This window comes from Schistocerca nitens, chromosome 3 (genome assembly GCF_023898315.1).
Source record: "Schistocerca nitens isolate TAMUIC-IGC-003100 chromosome 3, iqSchNite1.1, whole genome shotgun sequence".
Lineage (NCBI taxonomy): Eukaryota > Metazoa > Arthropoda > Insecta > Orthoptera > Acrididae > Schistocerca > Schistocerca nitens.
In genome coordinates, this window is record NC_064616.1 from 515,911,928 (window position 1) to 515,928,613 (window position 16,686).

At 43.1% G+C, this 16,686-nt stretch overlaps 1 protein-coding gene across 1 annotated transcript in view; it reads left to right on the top strand.

Annotated features, from left to right (window-relative positions):
* LOC126249641 (serine/threonine-protein kinase GL21140-like) overlaps window positions 1–16,686 on the top strand; it is a 223,118-nt gene that overhangs the window by 136,070 nt on the left and 70,362 nt on the right. The window contains exon 8 of the mRNA XM_049951319.1: window positions 16,276–16,422. Coding sequence (XP_049807276.1) covers window positions 16,276–16,422 — 147 coding nt within the window. The remainder of the gene's footprint in view (window positions 1–16,275; window positions 16,423–16,686) is intronic.

The window sequence follows — 16,686 nt, forward strand, 5'->3', positions numbered from 1 at the left end:
AGCCTGACAGATAGCCAACCAACATTTAAAAATAAATTAAAAGAATTTCTAGATGACAACTCCTTGTACTCATTGGCTGAATTTTTAGATATAAATTAAGGGGAAAAAAAAACAACTTAAACATTAGTGTCATGCAATATTTTGTGTAATGTAATATCTTGTACAGACATCTTTTATTAACCTGACACGTTCCACATCATTACGAAGTGTCGTATCCATGATCTATGGAACAAGTATTAATCTAATCTAATCTGATGATTGATTGAAACCAATGGGAAAGCTGATAATTTGTGCTGGACTGGGAGTCAAACTTGGTTCCCCTGCATACTAAGGAGACACACTGACCACTAAATCATCTGGGCACTGTGATCATTGCAACTGCGCAGACTACCCTAGCACAGCTCCCTTCAGACAAATTCTGAACTTGTCCACACACTACTAATGTAGTTCTCCTTGCCCATTATCTTCATTATTCGTGGCATTTTTCTGAGTCTTGTAAGAGTTGAGCCTGTTGTGCATTCACACTGAAGAGATCATTGGCCGTTCTCATCTGAATTATATATATGTGGCTTCTGTTCTTTTGGACAAGTGGCGTGTCGTCTTTTGGACATGAATGAGTTACTACCATGTGTGACCAAGATTTTCTTCATTGGGCCATGACAGTAAAGATAATAAAGAGCAAAACAATTTTGAGTAAATAGAAAGAATGCTATAATTGTTACATGAATTGGAGAATATTAATTTATGCAGGAGGAAGAGCATGTATTCTTATTGTCTTTTTTGGTATTTTGTGCCTGGATGTCTTAGAAATTCTGGAAGAAATAGTTCTGTGTCAATTCACTTTGTTTGTTAAGGACTTTTTGTGGTGATTTTAGCTTGTGAATGTAAATCTCTTACTGTTTAGAGATCCATCTGCAACCTTTTGTGAGGAATATGTAACATTGAAAAGTTATCGTTGATCTCACCTGCAGACTGTTTGATGGGCCATGTGTTATGTATAACTGGACTTGGTCAAGAGTTTGAGTCAGAGGGCAGCCATATATTCTTTGTAGCACTTTGCAAAGTTTCTCCCTGTTTGCTCTTTATAGAAGCAAGAACAACAGCATGAACGTTTGTGTGTCAGACTTTGGTGCCACTCTGCAGTGGGTATGTTATTGAGAACAATTTTATTTTCTAGTTTATGTGTATGGAGGATATTTTTATATTGTGCAATCTGAAAAGGTTTACAAATTCGATGACACTTTATTGAAGAATGGAGAATTGTCAGATTTTGGAATTACTTTTTTTAGCATGCAATGATGATGGTTGTTGCTTTAATGTACATCGAATTTGTTCAATTAGCGTGTTTGAGGGGATGGATTATATCCATTATTTGTATGCTATAGTTTTAAGTATGTTCATTTCATTACATCCATCCGCTACCCTGATGAGGATGTGCAGCGTACGTATCACAGCTGACCTAAAAAAAAGTTATCTTACATTGTTTGGGTGTCAGGAGATTTTGTTAATGGCAACTTCATTGGTTGTGGGTCTTCTGTGTATTTGGAAGGTATGCTTGTTATTGTGACTGGAAATAGTATTATTAAGGAAGTAAATTCCTTCTGTTATTTGATGTTTGATTCAATTTGATTCAATTTGATCCTTTGGTGCATTTATTCACTTCATCTGCTAGGTTACGTAGTTCTTCTTGTGGGCTGTTGAAAAGTACTACTGTCTCATAAACATATCTTTTATAATATAAGGGGCATTCAAAGAGAAACGAGCCAGAGGCATAATTACAGAAACCAGTACCTGTATGTTAGAAGTATTGACCATGGCTGTTGAGACACTTGTCCCACTGTGACACAATGCAGCAAATGGCTGTCTTATAAAATTCCTGGGGCTGCGATGTTAACCAATTCTGCACGTACAGCTGGACGTCTTTGCCCGAGGTGAATCATTTGACCAAGATGGCTCCCTTCTGATTCATTTCCTGCAGCACGGGACAACAGTGAATGCCCAGCGTTACTGACAGACCTTGACCACCCTTCGCCAAGCGATCAAATCAAAACAACCAGGCAATCTCACACGTGGGGTCATTCTGCTCCATGACAATGCAAAGCCTCATATGGCCAGCACAGTCGTGGCACTCCTGCAGAAATTCAAATGGGAGGTTCTCTGCCACCCTCCATACAGTCAGGACCTCTCTCCCTGTGATTAAGCCATTTTTGGTCCCCTTAAAAAGGCTCTGAGGGGCAAACAATTCACCTCAGACAACGACGTCCAACTGTACATGCGGAACTGGTTAACATTGCAGCCCCGGGAACTTTATGAGACAGCCATTCGCCGCCTTGTGTCATGGTGGGACATGTTGAAAACCAACTGCAGGGTGCCGTACAAAAGGTGCAGTCCTGGTCTCTCCTCCATGGCTTCCATACTTCAATATTTCAGCCGTCAAGTTTTGCATCATGCCCCTTCTCTTAACAATTGTACTTTCCGACCACAACCAGAACTCTACCTCAAAAACCAATTGCTCAATGTTATGGAGTCTTATAGCTTTTTGGGGCTGGTCTTCAATACCTCTTTGGCATGGCTTCCACATCTTTGCCAACTTAGACATACATGTTCATCATACCTTAATACTCTTTGCTGCCTCAGTAACAACAAATGGGGTGGGGACCACTATACTCTTTTGTGGCTTTACAAAGCTCTGATCCTGTCCTGTCTTGATTATGGGAGTCCGGCAGATCCCATGGTATTGCCTTCAGCATTGCAGATACTGGATCCAATACACCATTGTTGGGTCTGACTTGAGCAGACCAGCCTTGTGACCAGCTGACTCACGGAGGACCCAATCTCATACAGAGTTGCCAACAACTGCTGCTCAAGTATGTGATGCACATTCGCTGCTCTCCTGAGCACCTGCACTACCAGATCCTTTTTCCTTGTAGGAAGATTCCCCTCCCACAAGAGAGACCGAGGGCTGGAGACACAATCACAGTTTGCATATAGTGTCTCTGCTCTGCACTCAAATCTCCCCCAATGTTGCCTTCTATCAAGGAGCAATTGTCTATGCCTTCATGGTGTGTACCCCATCCTAGGATCTGTCTTGACCTATCCTTTGGACTGAAGGACTCTGTTGAACCGATGGTTTTTCACTGCCTGTTCATCACCGTCCTTGATGCATTTCCGGGTTTGGAGCTGGTATGCACTGATGATGGCACCATGGCTGAAGGTCAACAGTTGAACCAGTTCTGCTTACACAATGCAAGGTGGAGTGAACTACGCACCTTGCTACATGAACACAGTGTGTTCATTGCAAAATTGATGGCCTGGCTTGAGCCCTCTGTCTTGTTCATTTTTGCACTGGCAAGACCTTAATTAGCTTCAGTGACACCAATCAGGTGAAAGATGAGATCCGACACTTCTTCAGTAGCATGGTGGCAGGATGGTATGACATGGGCATGCAGAAACTGCTACAGTGTTTACAAAAATGCATCCATTGAAATGATGTTTACATGAAAAAATAGATAAATTTTCAACTTTCAAAACTATGTACAATTTATTGTAAAAAAACGTTTCTTTATATTTTTTAAAAATTGGAGACCTTGCTTTTGGGATCACCCTTGTAGTAACTTCATGTACAGGATGACAGTTATTGAGCCATATGAAATAAAATCATCATAACTTCTGAATAGTTTGCATTAGGATGTTCAAACTGCACAGTTGGGCGCAGGGAATGGTGGGAAGTAGTATGCACATGCATGGTTTGGTTTAGCAGTGAAGCCCACTTTTATTTGGATGGGTTCATCAATAAGCAAAATTGGTGCATCTGGGGGACTGAGAATTCACGTTTTGCAATCAAAAAGTCTCTTCACCCTCGAAGGGTGATAGTGTGGTGTGCAGTGTACAGTCACGGAATAATTGGTGCAATATTTCTTGATGGCACGGTGGTGAAGGTTTTTGAAGATGATCTCATCCCCATTATTCAGTGTTATAACCTTTAATCACCAATAATTAAGTGGATAGTCAAACACACTCACTTAGAATCAATAGCTGGTTACATGATAACAACTCAGTATCTCTTATTCGACTGCCGTGACGTGACGTGCGGCCGGCGCCGTTCGTAGCTAGGTGGCGTTCCCGCGCCGTTTGCGCGTACTGTCGTGGCGGCACTACAAATCTCGTGACACTGTCACAACACTTTTCCCCCCTTAAAAAAAAAAAAAAACACTCACTTCCTTGGAGACATGGACAGTGCGGAGACATCCATGGCCTCTTGCGAGGCCCCGAGAAGATCCCGCAGAGAGAGTATGGTCGAAAATGTCCAGGACGGAAGCTCGTGCGTGGAACATGCCTCTTGGACGAGATGATGGGTGAGAACTCCGGAGCAGCATCCATAGGTGTCGTGGACCTGGGGGTGTGCTCCAGGGGGATGGGTCCTGGAGAAGGCGGCGTCGCGACTGGGGCTGGTTCCGGCATACTCGGAAGCGGTAGCGAAGTCGGCTGCAGCAACACATACGGTAGATTGGCAGCAGCGACAGGACTGGCGTCTCGGGCTGGTGGAGGCGAAGGAAGGGGCGGTGGCACCGGCGTGGCCACCACTCGTGGGCGCATCTGGTCGTAATGGCGAACAACCATGCCATCGTCCGTACGTATTTCACAAAGCTGGCAGCCGCGAAGAGCCTTGACCACCCCTGGAATCCATTTAGGGCGAGATCCATACCCTCGTGCCCACACGTTGGCGCCCACCGAGTATTTTCCCGCACTAGGGGACACGGCACAAGGCCTGACAGGGTGAAGCAGGTGCAGTAGAGTGCGCGGTTGGTGGCCATGCAAGAGTTCAGCAGGGCTGCGATCACCCAGAGGCGTGAAGCGATAAGAACTCAGAAATTGCAGCAGAGCGTCATCTGTGGAAAAATCACTAAGGAATTTTTTCATCTGGCTTTTGAAAGTGCGGACAAGGCGCTCGACCTCCCCATTCGATTCCGGATGGAAGGGCGGTGCTGTAACATGATGAATCCCTTGTCCAGTACAAAAATCGCAGAAGGCCTGTGAAGAGAACTGAGGGCCATTGTCCGTGACGATCGTGGATGGAAGACCTTCTAGCACAAAGATTTTGGACAAAGCCAGCATCGTCGCCTCAGTGGTGGGCGATGGACATCGAACAACAAACGGAAACTTCGAGAAGGCGTCAATCAACAGTAGCCAATAAGTGTCGAGGAAGGGGCCAGCAAAGTCAGCGTTCACCCGTTCCTATGGCTGCGCCGGATCAGGCCTCAGAGAGGGCATTGTACGAGGTGCAGCCAGTTGTGGAGCACACTGACCACACGCAGCAACCATGTGGGCGATGTCCGAATCAATACCGGGCCAATAAACGTGCCTGCGGGCCAGGGACTTAGTCCGAGAAATACCCCAATGGCCTTCATGCAACAGTTTGAGAACATCTTTGCGGAGAGAGGCTGGCACCACGACCCGTGGAGATGCGCCTTCCGTTGCCAGAAGAACACCACCATCACGAACAGACAGACGAAGGCGCAAGGCATGGTAGTTCCGAAGGGCATCTGATGCCCAGCCCTTGGTCCTGTCCGGCCAACCCCGTTGAACAAAACCGATCACCTGACACAGGACGGGGTCCCACGCAGTAGCAGACACGACCTGCGAACCTGTAAGTGGAAAACCCTCGACCTTCCTCATCAATGTGGAAACAGAGTAGTTCATCACAATCGAAAACCATGTCGGGGCCCATCGGCAATCGCGACAATGCGTCAGCATTGGCGTGCTGGGCCGTGGGGCGATAGTGAATCTCATAGTGAAAACGAGACAAGTATAAGGCCCAACGTTGCAGGCGGTAAGCTGCCTTATCCGGAAGCGACGCTGATGGGCTGAACAGAGAGACCAGCTGCTTGTGGTCGGTGATGAGGTGAAACTTAGAACCATACAAAAAAACGCTTAACTTTTTTAGAGAATAAATGATAGCGAGCGCCTCCTTTTCAATTTGAGAGTAATGCCGTTGCACATCGTTGAGGGTCTTGGAAGCATAGGCGATGGGTCGTTCCGACCCATCCTCATACCAATGGGCGAGAACAGCCCCTAGGCCATACTGCGACGCGTCAGTCACCAGAACCAAGTGCTGACCCGGAAGGAATGTGGCAAGACAAGGCGCCGACTGCAAATGAGCCTTCAGGTGGACAAAAGCCTGCTCACACTCGTCGGACCAACAGAAAGGGACGTTTTTGCGTAACAGCTGATGCAGAGGATGAGCTACCGCCGCCGCGGATGGAATGAATTTGTGATAATAAGCAATCTTGCCTAGAAACGCCTGAAGTTCTTTGACCGTAGACGGCTGGGGTAGAGCGTTAATGGCCGCAACGTGCTGACGTAGAGGACGTATACCCTCACGGGACAAGTGGAAACCAAGATAAACAATGGAGGGTTGGAAGAACTGTGACTTGTCCAGATTGCACCTCAACCCAGCCGAATGCAAAACCCGTAACAGGCAAATTGCGAAGGTGCTCCTCAGTGGAGGCCCCCGTGACAACAATGTCATCCAGATAATTTATGCAGCCGGGAACGGAAGCCGTGAGCTGTTCCAAAAACCGCTGAAAAATGGCCGGCGCGCTAGCGACGCCAAATGGTAACCGCTGGTACTGATACAACCCACAAGGAGTGTTGATGACGAGAAATTCCTTGGAAGAAGCATCCAACGGCAACTGATGGTACTCCTCCGATAAGTCAAGTTTGGAAAAGAACTGGCCCCCAGCGAGCTTGGTAAATAACTCCTCAGGACGGGGAAGAGGATAAGTGGCAATGAGGCTCTGGGCATTGACAGTGGCTTTAAAATCACCACACCATTGCAGACTCCCGTTTGGTTTAGAAACCTCCACAGTGGGTGATGCCAATTTGCTGGAGGTAACAGGAAGGAGAATCCCTGAAGCTGTTAGCCTTTCTATCTCAGCCTTGACAGGTGCACGCAACGCCACCGGAATAGGGTGTGGCCGGAAAAACTTAGGGCGAGCTTTAGGTTTAAGAGTAATGTGGGCTTCAAAATCCTTGGCACGACCCAGACCAGCAGAGAACACGGACGAAAATTCAGAACACAATCCATCCAGCTGTTGATACGGAATATCCTCAGATATGAGGTGCACATCATCATCATCAGTGGAGAACCCGAACAACTGGAAAGCATCATAACCGAACAGGTTTTCAGTGCCCGCATGATCCACCACATAAAATGTGAGGGGCCTAACAACAGACTTGTAGGCAGTGGAAGCATCAAACTGGCCAATGATAGGAATTTTCTGTTTATTATAAGTTCTCAGATTTCGCGTAACTGGAGACAAGGGAGGGGAGCCCAACTCCAAATACGTGCGAGAATTAATGAGAGATACTACAGAGCCAGTGTCCACTTGCATGCGAATGTCTTTATCCAGAACACGAACAGTAACAAACAACTTATTTGTTTGAGAAAGCACACAGTTAACATCCATGTCCAATGCCTCGTCCTCGTCGACAGGACAGAGCCAGTGTCCACTTGCATGCGAATGTCTTTATCCAGAACACGAACAGTAACAAACAACTTATTTGTTTGAGAAAGCACACAGTTAACATCCATGTCCGATGCCTCGTCCTCGTCGACAGGAACTTTAGGGGACTGACACACAGAAGCAATGTGGCCTTTTTTCCTACAGGAATTACACGTGGCCCAACGTTTTGGACACACGGCCCTGTCATGCTGTACGAAACAACGTGGACAAGAAGGAAGTGTGGAACGAACCTGCTTCTGTGGTTGCTGTTTTCGCTGCGAGCGTTGCGGCCCAACGTGACGTTGTTTAAGCGAGTGAACCGCCGCCACATCTTCGTTCTCCTGTGAAACAGGCAAATTGTCTGTGTCGAAAGTTGACTGTACAGTGCCTACATCACACCACGCGTCTATTTGCGCACCAGCAGCGTGAGACACTTCAAAGGATTAAGCGATGCTTAGAACTTCCGACAACGACAGGTTTGGCAGTTGTAGGGCACGTTGCTGAACTTCTTTATCAGGAGCAAGCCATAGAATAGCATCCCTAACCATTGAATCAGCATAAGACTCATGATGAGTGTCCGTGACAAACAGACATTTCCTACTCAGACCGTGTAGTTCCGCCGCCCAAGCCCGGTAAGATTGATGGGGCTGTTTATGACACCGGTAGAACGCCACGTGGGCGGCAACGACGTGGGTGTTTTTTGGTAATAGTTAGACAATAAGTCACACATTTCTTGGAAGGACAGAGAGGCAGGTTCCCGCAGAGGGCCTAACTGAGATAGCAGCTGATAGATCCGTGGGGAAATCAAAGATAGAAATAACGACTTACACATAGGAGCGTTGACAACGCCAAAAGCCAAGAAGTGTTGCCGCAAACGCTTCTCATAATCCTCCCAGTCTTCAGCGGCCTTGTCGTAAGGAGGGAATGGAGGCGGAGAAGAGGAAGACAGACGATGAGTAAGCAATGTCGACAACGCCTGAATAGCAGCCGTCAGCTGTGTTTGTTGTTCAATGAGCGCTTGCATAAGCTGTTCCATGTCTGCCCCGTCACGAACACACAAATCCACAACACAGTGAAAATATCCGACCTCGCCACCAAAAAGTGTTATAACCTTTAATCACCAATAATTGCGTGGATATTCAAACACACTCACTTAGAAACAATAGCTGGTTACATGATAACAACTCAGTATCTCTTATTCGACTGCCGTGCCGTGCCGTGACGTGCGGCCGGCGCCGTTCGTAGCTAAGTGGCGCTCCCGCGCTCAGCCGAGTTGCGGAGCGCCTCTATCGCCGTTTGCGCGTACTGTCGTGGCGGCACTGTAAATGTCGTGGCACTGTCACAACACAAAGTAATGCTGATTTCGACAAGAAGTGGATCATTCAAGATGGAGCTCAACCCCATCAAAGCAGGATAGTGTTCGATGTCCTGGAGGAGCACTTTGGGGACAGCTTTCTGGCTCTGGGGTACCCAGAAGCCACTGGCATGGGCTTCGATTGGCTGCCGTATTCTCAAGATCAACACATGTGACTTCTTTTTGTGCTGCTATATTAAAGATGAGGTGTACAGTAATAACCCCAAAACTGTTTCTGAGCTGAAAACACTGTTCAGGAAGTCATTGACAGCATCGATGTTCCGACACTTCAGCGGGTCATGCAGAATTTTGCTATTCATGTGCACCACGTCATTGCCAATGATGGCAGGGATATCGAACATGTCATAACCCTAATATCTGTAGTGATGTTTACATGTTGAATAAATGGTGTGCACACCATAGTTCGTAACTAATTTACGTTTTTTGTCATATAGTTCAGTAATTGTTACCCTGTATTGTAAGCGGAAAGACATCTTGTATGTACTTACATGTGTATTGCATTGTGGTTATCTGATGATGGGCCACACCCAAAACACGTTATGAAAATAAAGTAGTTCGATTAACATCTAGTGATTACTTTTTATGACCTATCAGCTGTCTTAGAATCACAATAAAAAAAAAAAGAATGAATTAGACATTTAATTTGTGCAGTGGCGTTTTGTGCTCATTTGTGTCTATATAAGCAAGGAAACAGCATCTGTTACATTTTAAATTCTTCAGTCAATTCACATCAGTTGTACACCGTACCCAACTGTTGTTTTTAATCGTCAAGTGCAGTAATTTCCAATGTGTGTGCCTATTACCATTAACACTTTGCTGTCCGCATGTCTCTCACAAATTTATTCACTTGGCGCTGGCAGCACTAATTCGGATTACTTGCCTTGGCGCCAGCTGTTCTTGACATTATTGGGAGATTATAAATTGTTATGTTTCACTAATCTCATCATTAGTTCTCATAAGTTCTCAACCCCGTTCCCCTACTTTCATGAAATTTTGAAGATATACGTATGTAAATAAATACAAACTTTGTTTGTTTCATATATTTGTTTATTTGCATTTTCTTTGGTACTTAGTATTTCTCGTTCACATGATATGCAGCAAAACAGTCTCCAAGAAGTACATGCAAATGTGCAAGACTTGCACATTAAGTTTTTGTGTATTCATTTCGGAAATACATAGACCTATTAGTTGGTGTTGCTTTATGTGACAGGAAAGTTTGTCAACCAGATCGTGATGAGACGTATGCGATGTAGCGGCAACCTCGAGGTTTTGCTCTGTGCATTCATTGTAAATAATCATATCGTCTCTTTCGTCTGCCATGATGGAAGGGCACAAGTACTTATAAAAACAAAACAAAAAAAAAAAAAAAACACTTGTTGATGTGTATAACTTACTGTTACCTAATCAAAACACCAACAGAATGCAAAAGATACTAATGTGCTGTCTCCGGCGACGGCGCAATACTATGCTCACGACACCACTATGGTGTCGCAGGCCACTGAGCGATACCATGCTCACGACACTACTTTGGTGTTTCCAGCCGTTGACCGCTATTTCGTGCACAACACCACTGTGGTGTCACCGGACAGCAGAGTGTTAACAACATACTATGCATGTACATATTTTCCTGCATATTGCATATTGGCAGCCTACATATTATAGGTTCACTATGTTTCATATTTCCATTGAAGAATTAGAATGTGACTGTTAATCCAGACACAAATTATGCTAAGCTAATGACATCCCATACATATAAAAATACTTTCTTGTATTCCACTTATATTAAAATTGAAATGTATTGTATTCCTCGAAGGTCACTGTAAATTGAAAACAATGCGCACACAAAACATAAGGTGTGGATTACTTCAAATAAATGAAAATGCATAAATGTAAGTCGCAGACTTCATTGCAGTCAATAGTAATGTTGTTGTAATACATATAATATGCTATTTCATGCAACTTATAAATCATTAAGTTTGTATATGATTTTCATGTATGCTCGTAGTTCCATATGATACATAACTTGTACAATCCAAAGGATATTATTCACTGGAATCTTAGTGTAAATATTGATATTTGCAGACCCTCTGTATTATCTTCGGTTCAACATATAAACTTTAATCAGTTTTGTAGATACCAGTAATCTGTGTGTCTCCACAAGGAATGTTAGAACCAGACTGTATATGTAGAAAGAAGATTGACAGTGTTTTATACATTTTATTTTTGACAGTGTGCTATATTTTAGCACATGACAACATGCATTATATCTATTTTGTTGTATGTATGAACACTATAAGTGGAGCACCACTCTCATAAAATACTATTTCTGTAAGATGGGTTACTGCTTAACTTTTAATTTAATCTTAAGGTGGGCTACAATGCCAGAAATCATTGATCTTGAAAACATGCTGAAAAAATATTTCTTCCACTAGAAATGCATTTCACTAATAACTCCTTAATTGTGCTTTACAATGTCTCATTGCTGCATAAATGCCCTATGGTGTGAGGAATGATGATATTGCTTCAGAGGCAAAGTTTTGGGTAGGTTACCAGATGCATATGTTTATATTGAGGAAAGGCAACGATAACGTAGCTGTTCTGTTTCCTAAACCAAAATAAATGTCCAGGAAGTATTTAACAACAGCTGTTGTGTGTGGGGAGTCAATGTGTTATCAGACATTTTATAAAGCTTCATGACCTACAAGAATTGTATAGAACATGCAAAAGTTTTACTTTCTTTTCAAAGTACCTCCAGTGTGTTTCTCACTGGCTCCTTAATAAATAATCATATTGCTTGAAGACGACAGTGTTCTGAAAAGCATAGATTGCTACTCACCATAAAGATGACAAGTTGAATTGCAGAGAGGCACAATAAAAAGACGTTTACACATTGAGCCTTCAGTCCAAGCCTTCTTCAGAAAAGAGTGCACACATATGTACACACAACTCGTACAGACAGGACTACAATATCTGGCTGCTGTGGCCGAAATGTGACTATTGCGTTAAATGAAATTAGCAGGAGTGGGACGGGGAAGAGGGAAGGATAGCAGGATATGTTTGGGGGAGAGAAGAACACTGTATTGTGTGGTGGAGTGTGCAGGGACTAGATGGCAGCAGGAAAAGGCTTCCAGGCACAGCAGCTGGAGGTTCTAAGGTCGGGAGGGGGACAGAGAAGGGGAAAAGACAGGTGTGTGCATTGGCAGAGAGCAGTGCACAATGAGGGTAAGGGGATAATAATTGTGAGGTGATTAGACAGAGGGAGCAGAAACTGTTGGGTGGCAGTAGGTTACTGTAGGTGGAGACCAGGATAATTTCGGGAGCGGGGAATGTGTTGTAAGGATAACTCCCATCTGCATTCAGAAAAGCTGGTGGTGGAGGGGAGAATCAGAGTGCTGCATGTCAAGCCACATGGTGCCCCATTTTGATTTTGACCACAGGTGGTAACCATTCACTCTGGAGGACAAGTGGTTGGTAGTCGTACCAATATAAAAAGCTGTGCAGCAGAACTGGTATATGATGTGGCTGCTTCTACGGGTTGTCCGGCCTGTAATGGGGTAGGATAACCCTGTGACAGGACTGGAATAGGAAGTGCTAGTTGTTCCAGTTCGGGGTGCTATTGTGTGACAAGTCACATTCCTTTGTAGGTGGTTCTTGGCAGTTTGTGGGGTTATGGCACAAGAAATCTCTGTGGACTAGGTCTGGGGGAAAATGGCTGTTTGTGAAGAACTTTGTGAGACCCTCAGCATTCTGGGCAAGGGAGTTCTTGTCACTGCAGATTTGCTGTCCCCAGGTGGCCAGGCTGCGTGGGAGGGATATTTATGATGTGGAAATGATGACAGCTGTCGAAATGTAGGAACTGTTGGTGGTTGGGAGGGTTTAATGTGGACAGAAGTGTGGATGGATCCATCACAGAGGAGGAGGTCATTGTCCAGGAAGGTGGAACGAGTTCAAGAGGACCAGGTGAAGCAGATGCGAAAGAGGGTGTTGAGGCTGTGAAGGACTGAGGATGTGGTGTCTTGGGCACGGGTCCCGATCATGAAGATATCATCAATGATCCTGAACAAGACCAAGAGTTTGGGGGTTTTGGAGGCTAGGAAGGTTTCTTCTTGATTGCCCATAAACAGGTTGGCATAGGAGGATGGCATGTGGGTGCCCATTGCTGTGTCATCGATTTGTTTGTATACCTTCCCTTCAAAGTAGTAGTTGTGTGCTAGGAGAATGTTAGTATGGTGTCGTGAGTCGTGAAGTAGTGGGTGTGGACACATTTTTCAGCCTGCCAGTTCTGCTACAAAGAGTAATATGATTAAATTTTTTCCATCCTTTTGGTGACATTCTATAAAATGAGGATTGGTCTAATTGGGTATGGAATTTAGCAAGTTGCAAGAATCCACTTATGTAAGTAAACAGATGTTATGTAGGGCAGACTGCTAGGGCTTCAGCTCTCTTGCGAGTAAGTGACTGATGAACACAGGGCTGTTAGCGTTAGCTGTACATCTTCCCTTTCAGTGTTATAAGTCTGAACTTCAACTGTTCTCTTTCTCCTCTCAGGGACCCAGCCAATAATGACTTGGGTACAGGCCTAGCAATCACAGGGTTCCCAAGTTGTTGCAGTTAAATCCAATGGAATCCATACATGGAAAATGTTAACTGTATGCCATAGAGTCAAAATGGTACCATTACTATACACTGACTTTGATTTTATAATAATTCTGTGAAACGTATGAAGTCCAGTCACAATGTTGAATGATCGCTTTTAGCATTTGTGGGACTCTGTCAATTGCACAGTCGTTAATACAAACAAGAAATTCTTTTGAAGATGAAAGATTGTATTGATGCCCAGCAACCACCACAAAAAATATCTATTCAGAGAATTCTTGCACTTGCACATTCAGCATTCTCTTGTAGTTGTTTTGGTGGCCATATCTGAAATCTAACTTAAGTGCTTGTATGTCAGGAAGGTTTGCAGTGCGCTTATCTCACCACATAACCCAGTAACAGAAGGACCAGTGAATGGTGACCTGTCAAAAGATATTTTTAGTTGTAATTCTGGCTCTGACAACTGATATAATTGTAACACACAACTGTACTACATCAAACAAGAGACTGAATGACAGTCATTTGTAAGTATTTTTTCCAGCTATGCTCATTGCAAATGAACAAAATGAGTGAGGAGATTAAGGGGTGTGGGTAAAAGAAAAGTGTGAAATTTCATTGTTGTGTGTGGCTTCACTATTACAACCATACTTAAAGAAAGTAACGTGATACCCACTGATACGTATACTGGAGTGTGCCATACAAATTATACTCGAACAATCCATGAGAAGCAACCACATAAGGGCCTGAGTGAAATCTCATTAAACCTTGACAATCTACATGCTAATAAGGCAGTGACAACAATTTTGTGTGAGGAGTCATGAATACAATTTATTACCCATACATATTATTGTCCTGAATGGGCCCCTTATTCATTACTCTCTGCTTTTTAAAATGAGAGAAACTATTGTTGGGCAGTTGATTTGAGTTCTCAGAAGTTGCAGTATATACTTTCAAAGCTTTCCTTTAAAGCTGCTAGGAGGTGTGTTATGGAGTCTTTAGTGAGTGGTTTGCAAGTCTGTGTATGACATCAAGAGTACGAGTTGTGAAACCTTTAATTTAATGGTAGAACTTGTAAGACATCCTGATTGAAAGTAAACTATGTAGTAGATACATGCAACTGACAAGAACACTTCTCAAATATCAACAAACCTGGAATCTTCCTGAGAACTTATTTAAGGACACTAACACTATGCTACGGATAATCTTAATATAGTAGCAGAATTTTGTACGGGTCCGGGGCAGATCTTATGATAGAACTCTCCTACAGTAGTGATAGAAGGTTTCAAAAATTGAGCTTCTGTTAAGGTACATACAGGCAATGCATCATTCTCTCATCTGCAAGTGCAGACGCAAGGGAACAAAAACATTAGTCAGAATTGGCACTGTAATCCATATGGGAAATGTCCCATCAAGATTTTTATGTTTTGTTTGAAAAATTGAGTGTTTGTATCCAGGCAAGGTATGGCTGTGCTGAATCCACTTTCTCCAGAATTAAGACTGACAGTAATGCTTTATTGCGTGACAATTGATGATTCATATGAAAGTTTGAGCTGTGTACTGTGTGTTTCAAAGCAAACAATTTTAAAAGTCAGACAGCTACCCCACATAAATGAGTGATGAGACTTGTTCTTGGACAATTATTTGTATAATTTTCTTCGTGTGTAAATTTTCATCTTTGAATAGAAGCTCAAGGTTTTGAGGAGGATTTGAACCAGCATCTGTGTCAAATGGCTGAATGGAGGTCTTATGCAGTTATTTTCTGGCTTGCTATCACAAGAAAGTTTGCTTAAAATATGTTCATCTGCTGCTCTAAACTTCCATTTCTATACTACAGTAGTCACATTTTCTAATTGTGTGCATTTTAATGTTTTTAAGAAAGTCTGAAGGGTTCTGTCTTTTGTAATTTCTATTAAGCACATGTTTTCATGCCATGTAAAGCACGGAAATTTGAGATAAACTCTTAATTTTTATGAAGGTAGCCTCAATAAATACACAAAATATGTTTGGAAAGGAAAGGGGAAACAAAATAAACTTCAGACTATTGGGATATTGCTACAATAGTGTCTGTAGAGAGATGCATAACCATGCCTGCGCAATTGGTTCTGCGCAGAGAGGCTGAGAACACAGTGTGGTGTTACTAGTTTGCTCCATCTCTCTCTTGCTGTCTTAGTCTCACAGCACTTGCTTCACTGTCCTCTTGTTGCAATCAAAGACACTGATGCAAAATCCGTATGTAAATTAGTTGCTACTTCTGACAGTCTTGAAACAAGCAACCACAATGCATTACACAAGAAATGTATTCTTACAGTCACCCATGGTGAATACTGTACCAAATAGCTCCCATCAAATGCATACCAACATACAAATTATTGCTAAATGTTGGACCTACTCTTTGAAACACAAACAACACATGGAACTAATAAAGTGATGCTGTTGGCTGTCATGACACACAGTACACTTACATCTGCCACTTCCCAGTTCCCCACCATCCGCCTACTTACGTGCACATTGTGAATGCCCTTTGATAATATATTTATGTAAAGATTTGTTGAGAAAACTGTATAGTGTTAAGGCTTTTTACTATAGGTCTGAGCTAAAATAGATCATGCCAAAACTAGTTAACAAACATTATTTTATTTGTAATTTAGAGTAAGCAAGTACTTTTACTTGTTGTTTGTTTTTAGGTCAAGATGTTTGTAGCCCAAGCTCTAAATATTTGAGCCCTGCTTTTCATTTATAGGTTTTATTACTTTGTTCAGTTGTATTTGATCATTTACATTTGCCCTGTGTTGTTTTCAGGGAGGTGATTTATTTGATTGCATAACAGCTCAGAGAAAATTCAGTGAAAAGGAAGCTAGCTTCTTGTTAAAAGATCTTGCCAGTGCTTTACATTATATCCATTCAATGAATATTGTTCATAGAGATATAAAACCAGAAAATTTATTGGTAAGTTGTTGTTTTATGTACATAAATAATAAAGGAATTTATATACTGTTTATGAGGAATAAGGTAAACCAAAAGTAATAGTAGGTTACTTTTCTGTCCAGTTTTGGGTGACAGAAACATTATCATGGATTCTGATGTGTGGAGTAACAACACATTTTTCTTGTACACAGAACTGTGTCAGAGTTAGAAATCATACCACCAAAATGTTCTGCCCAGTTCAAGACAGAGCCCCAAAGCTTTGTATCCTGATCCGACACCGAGTTG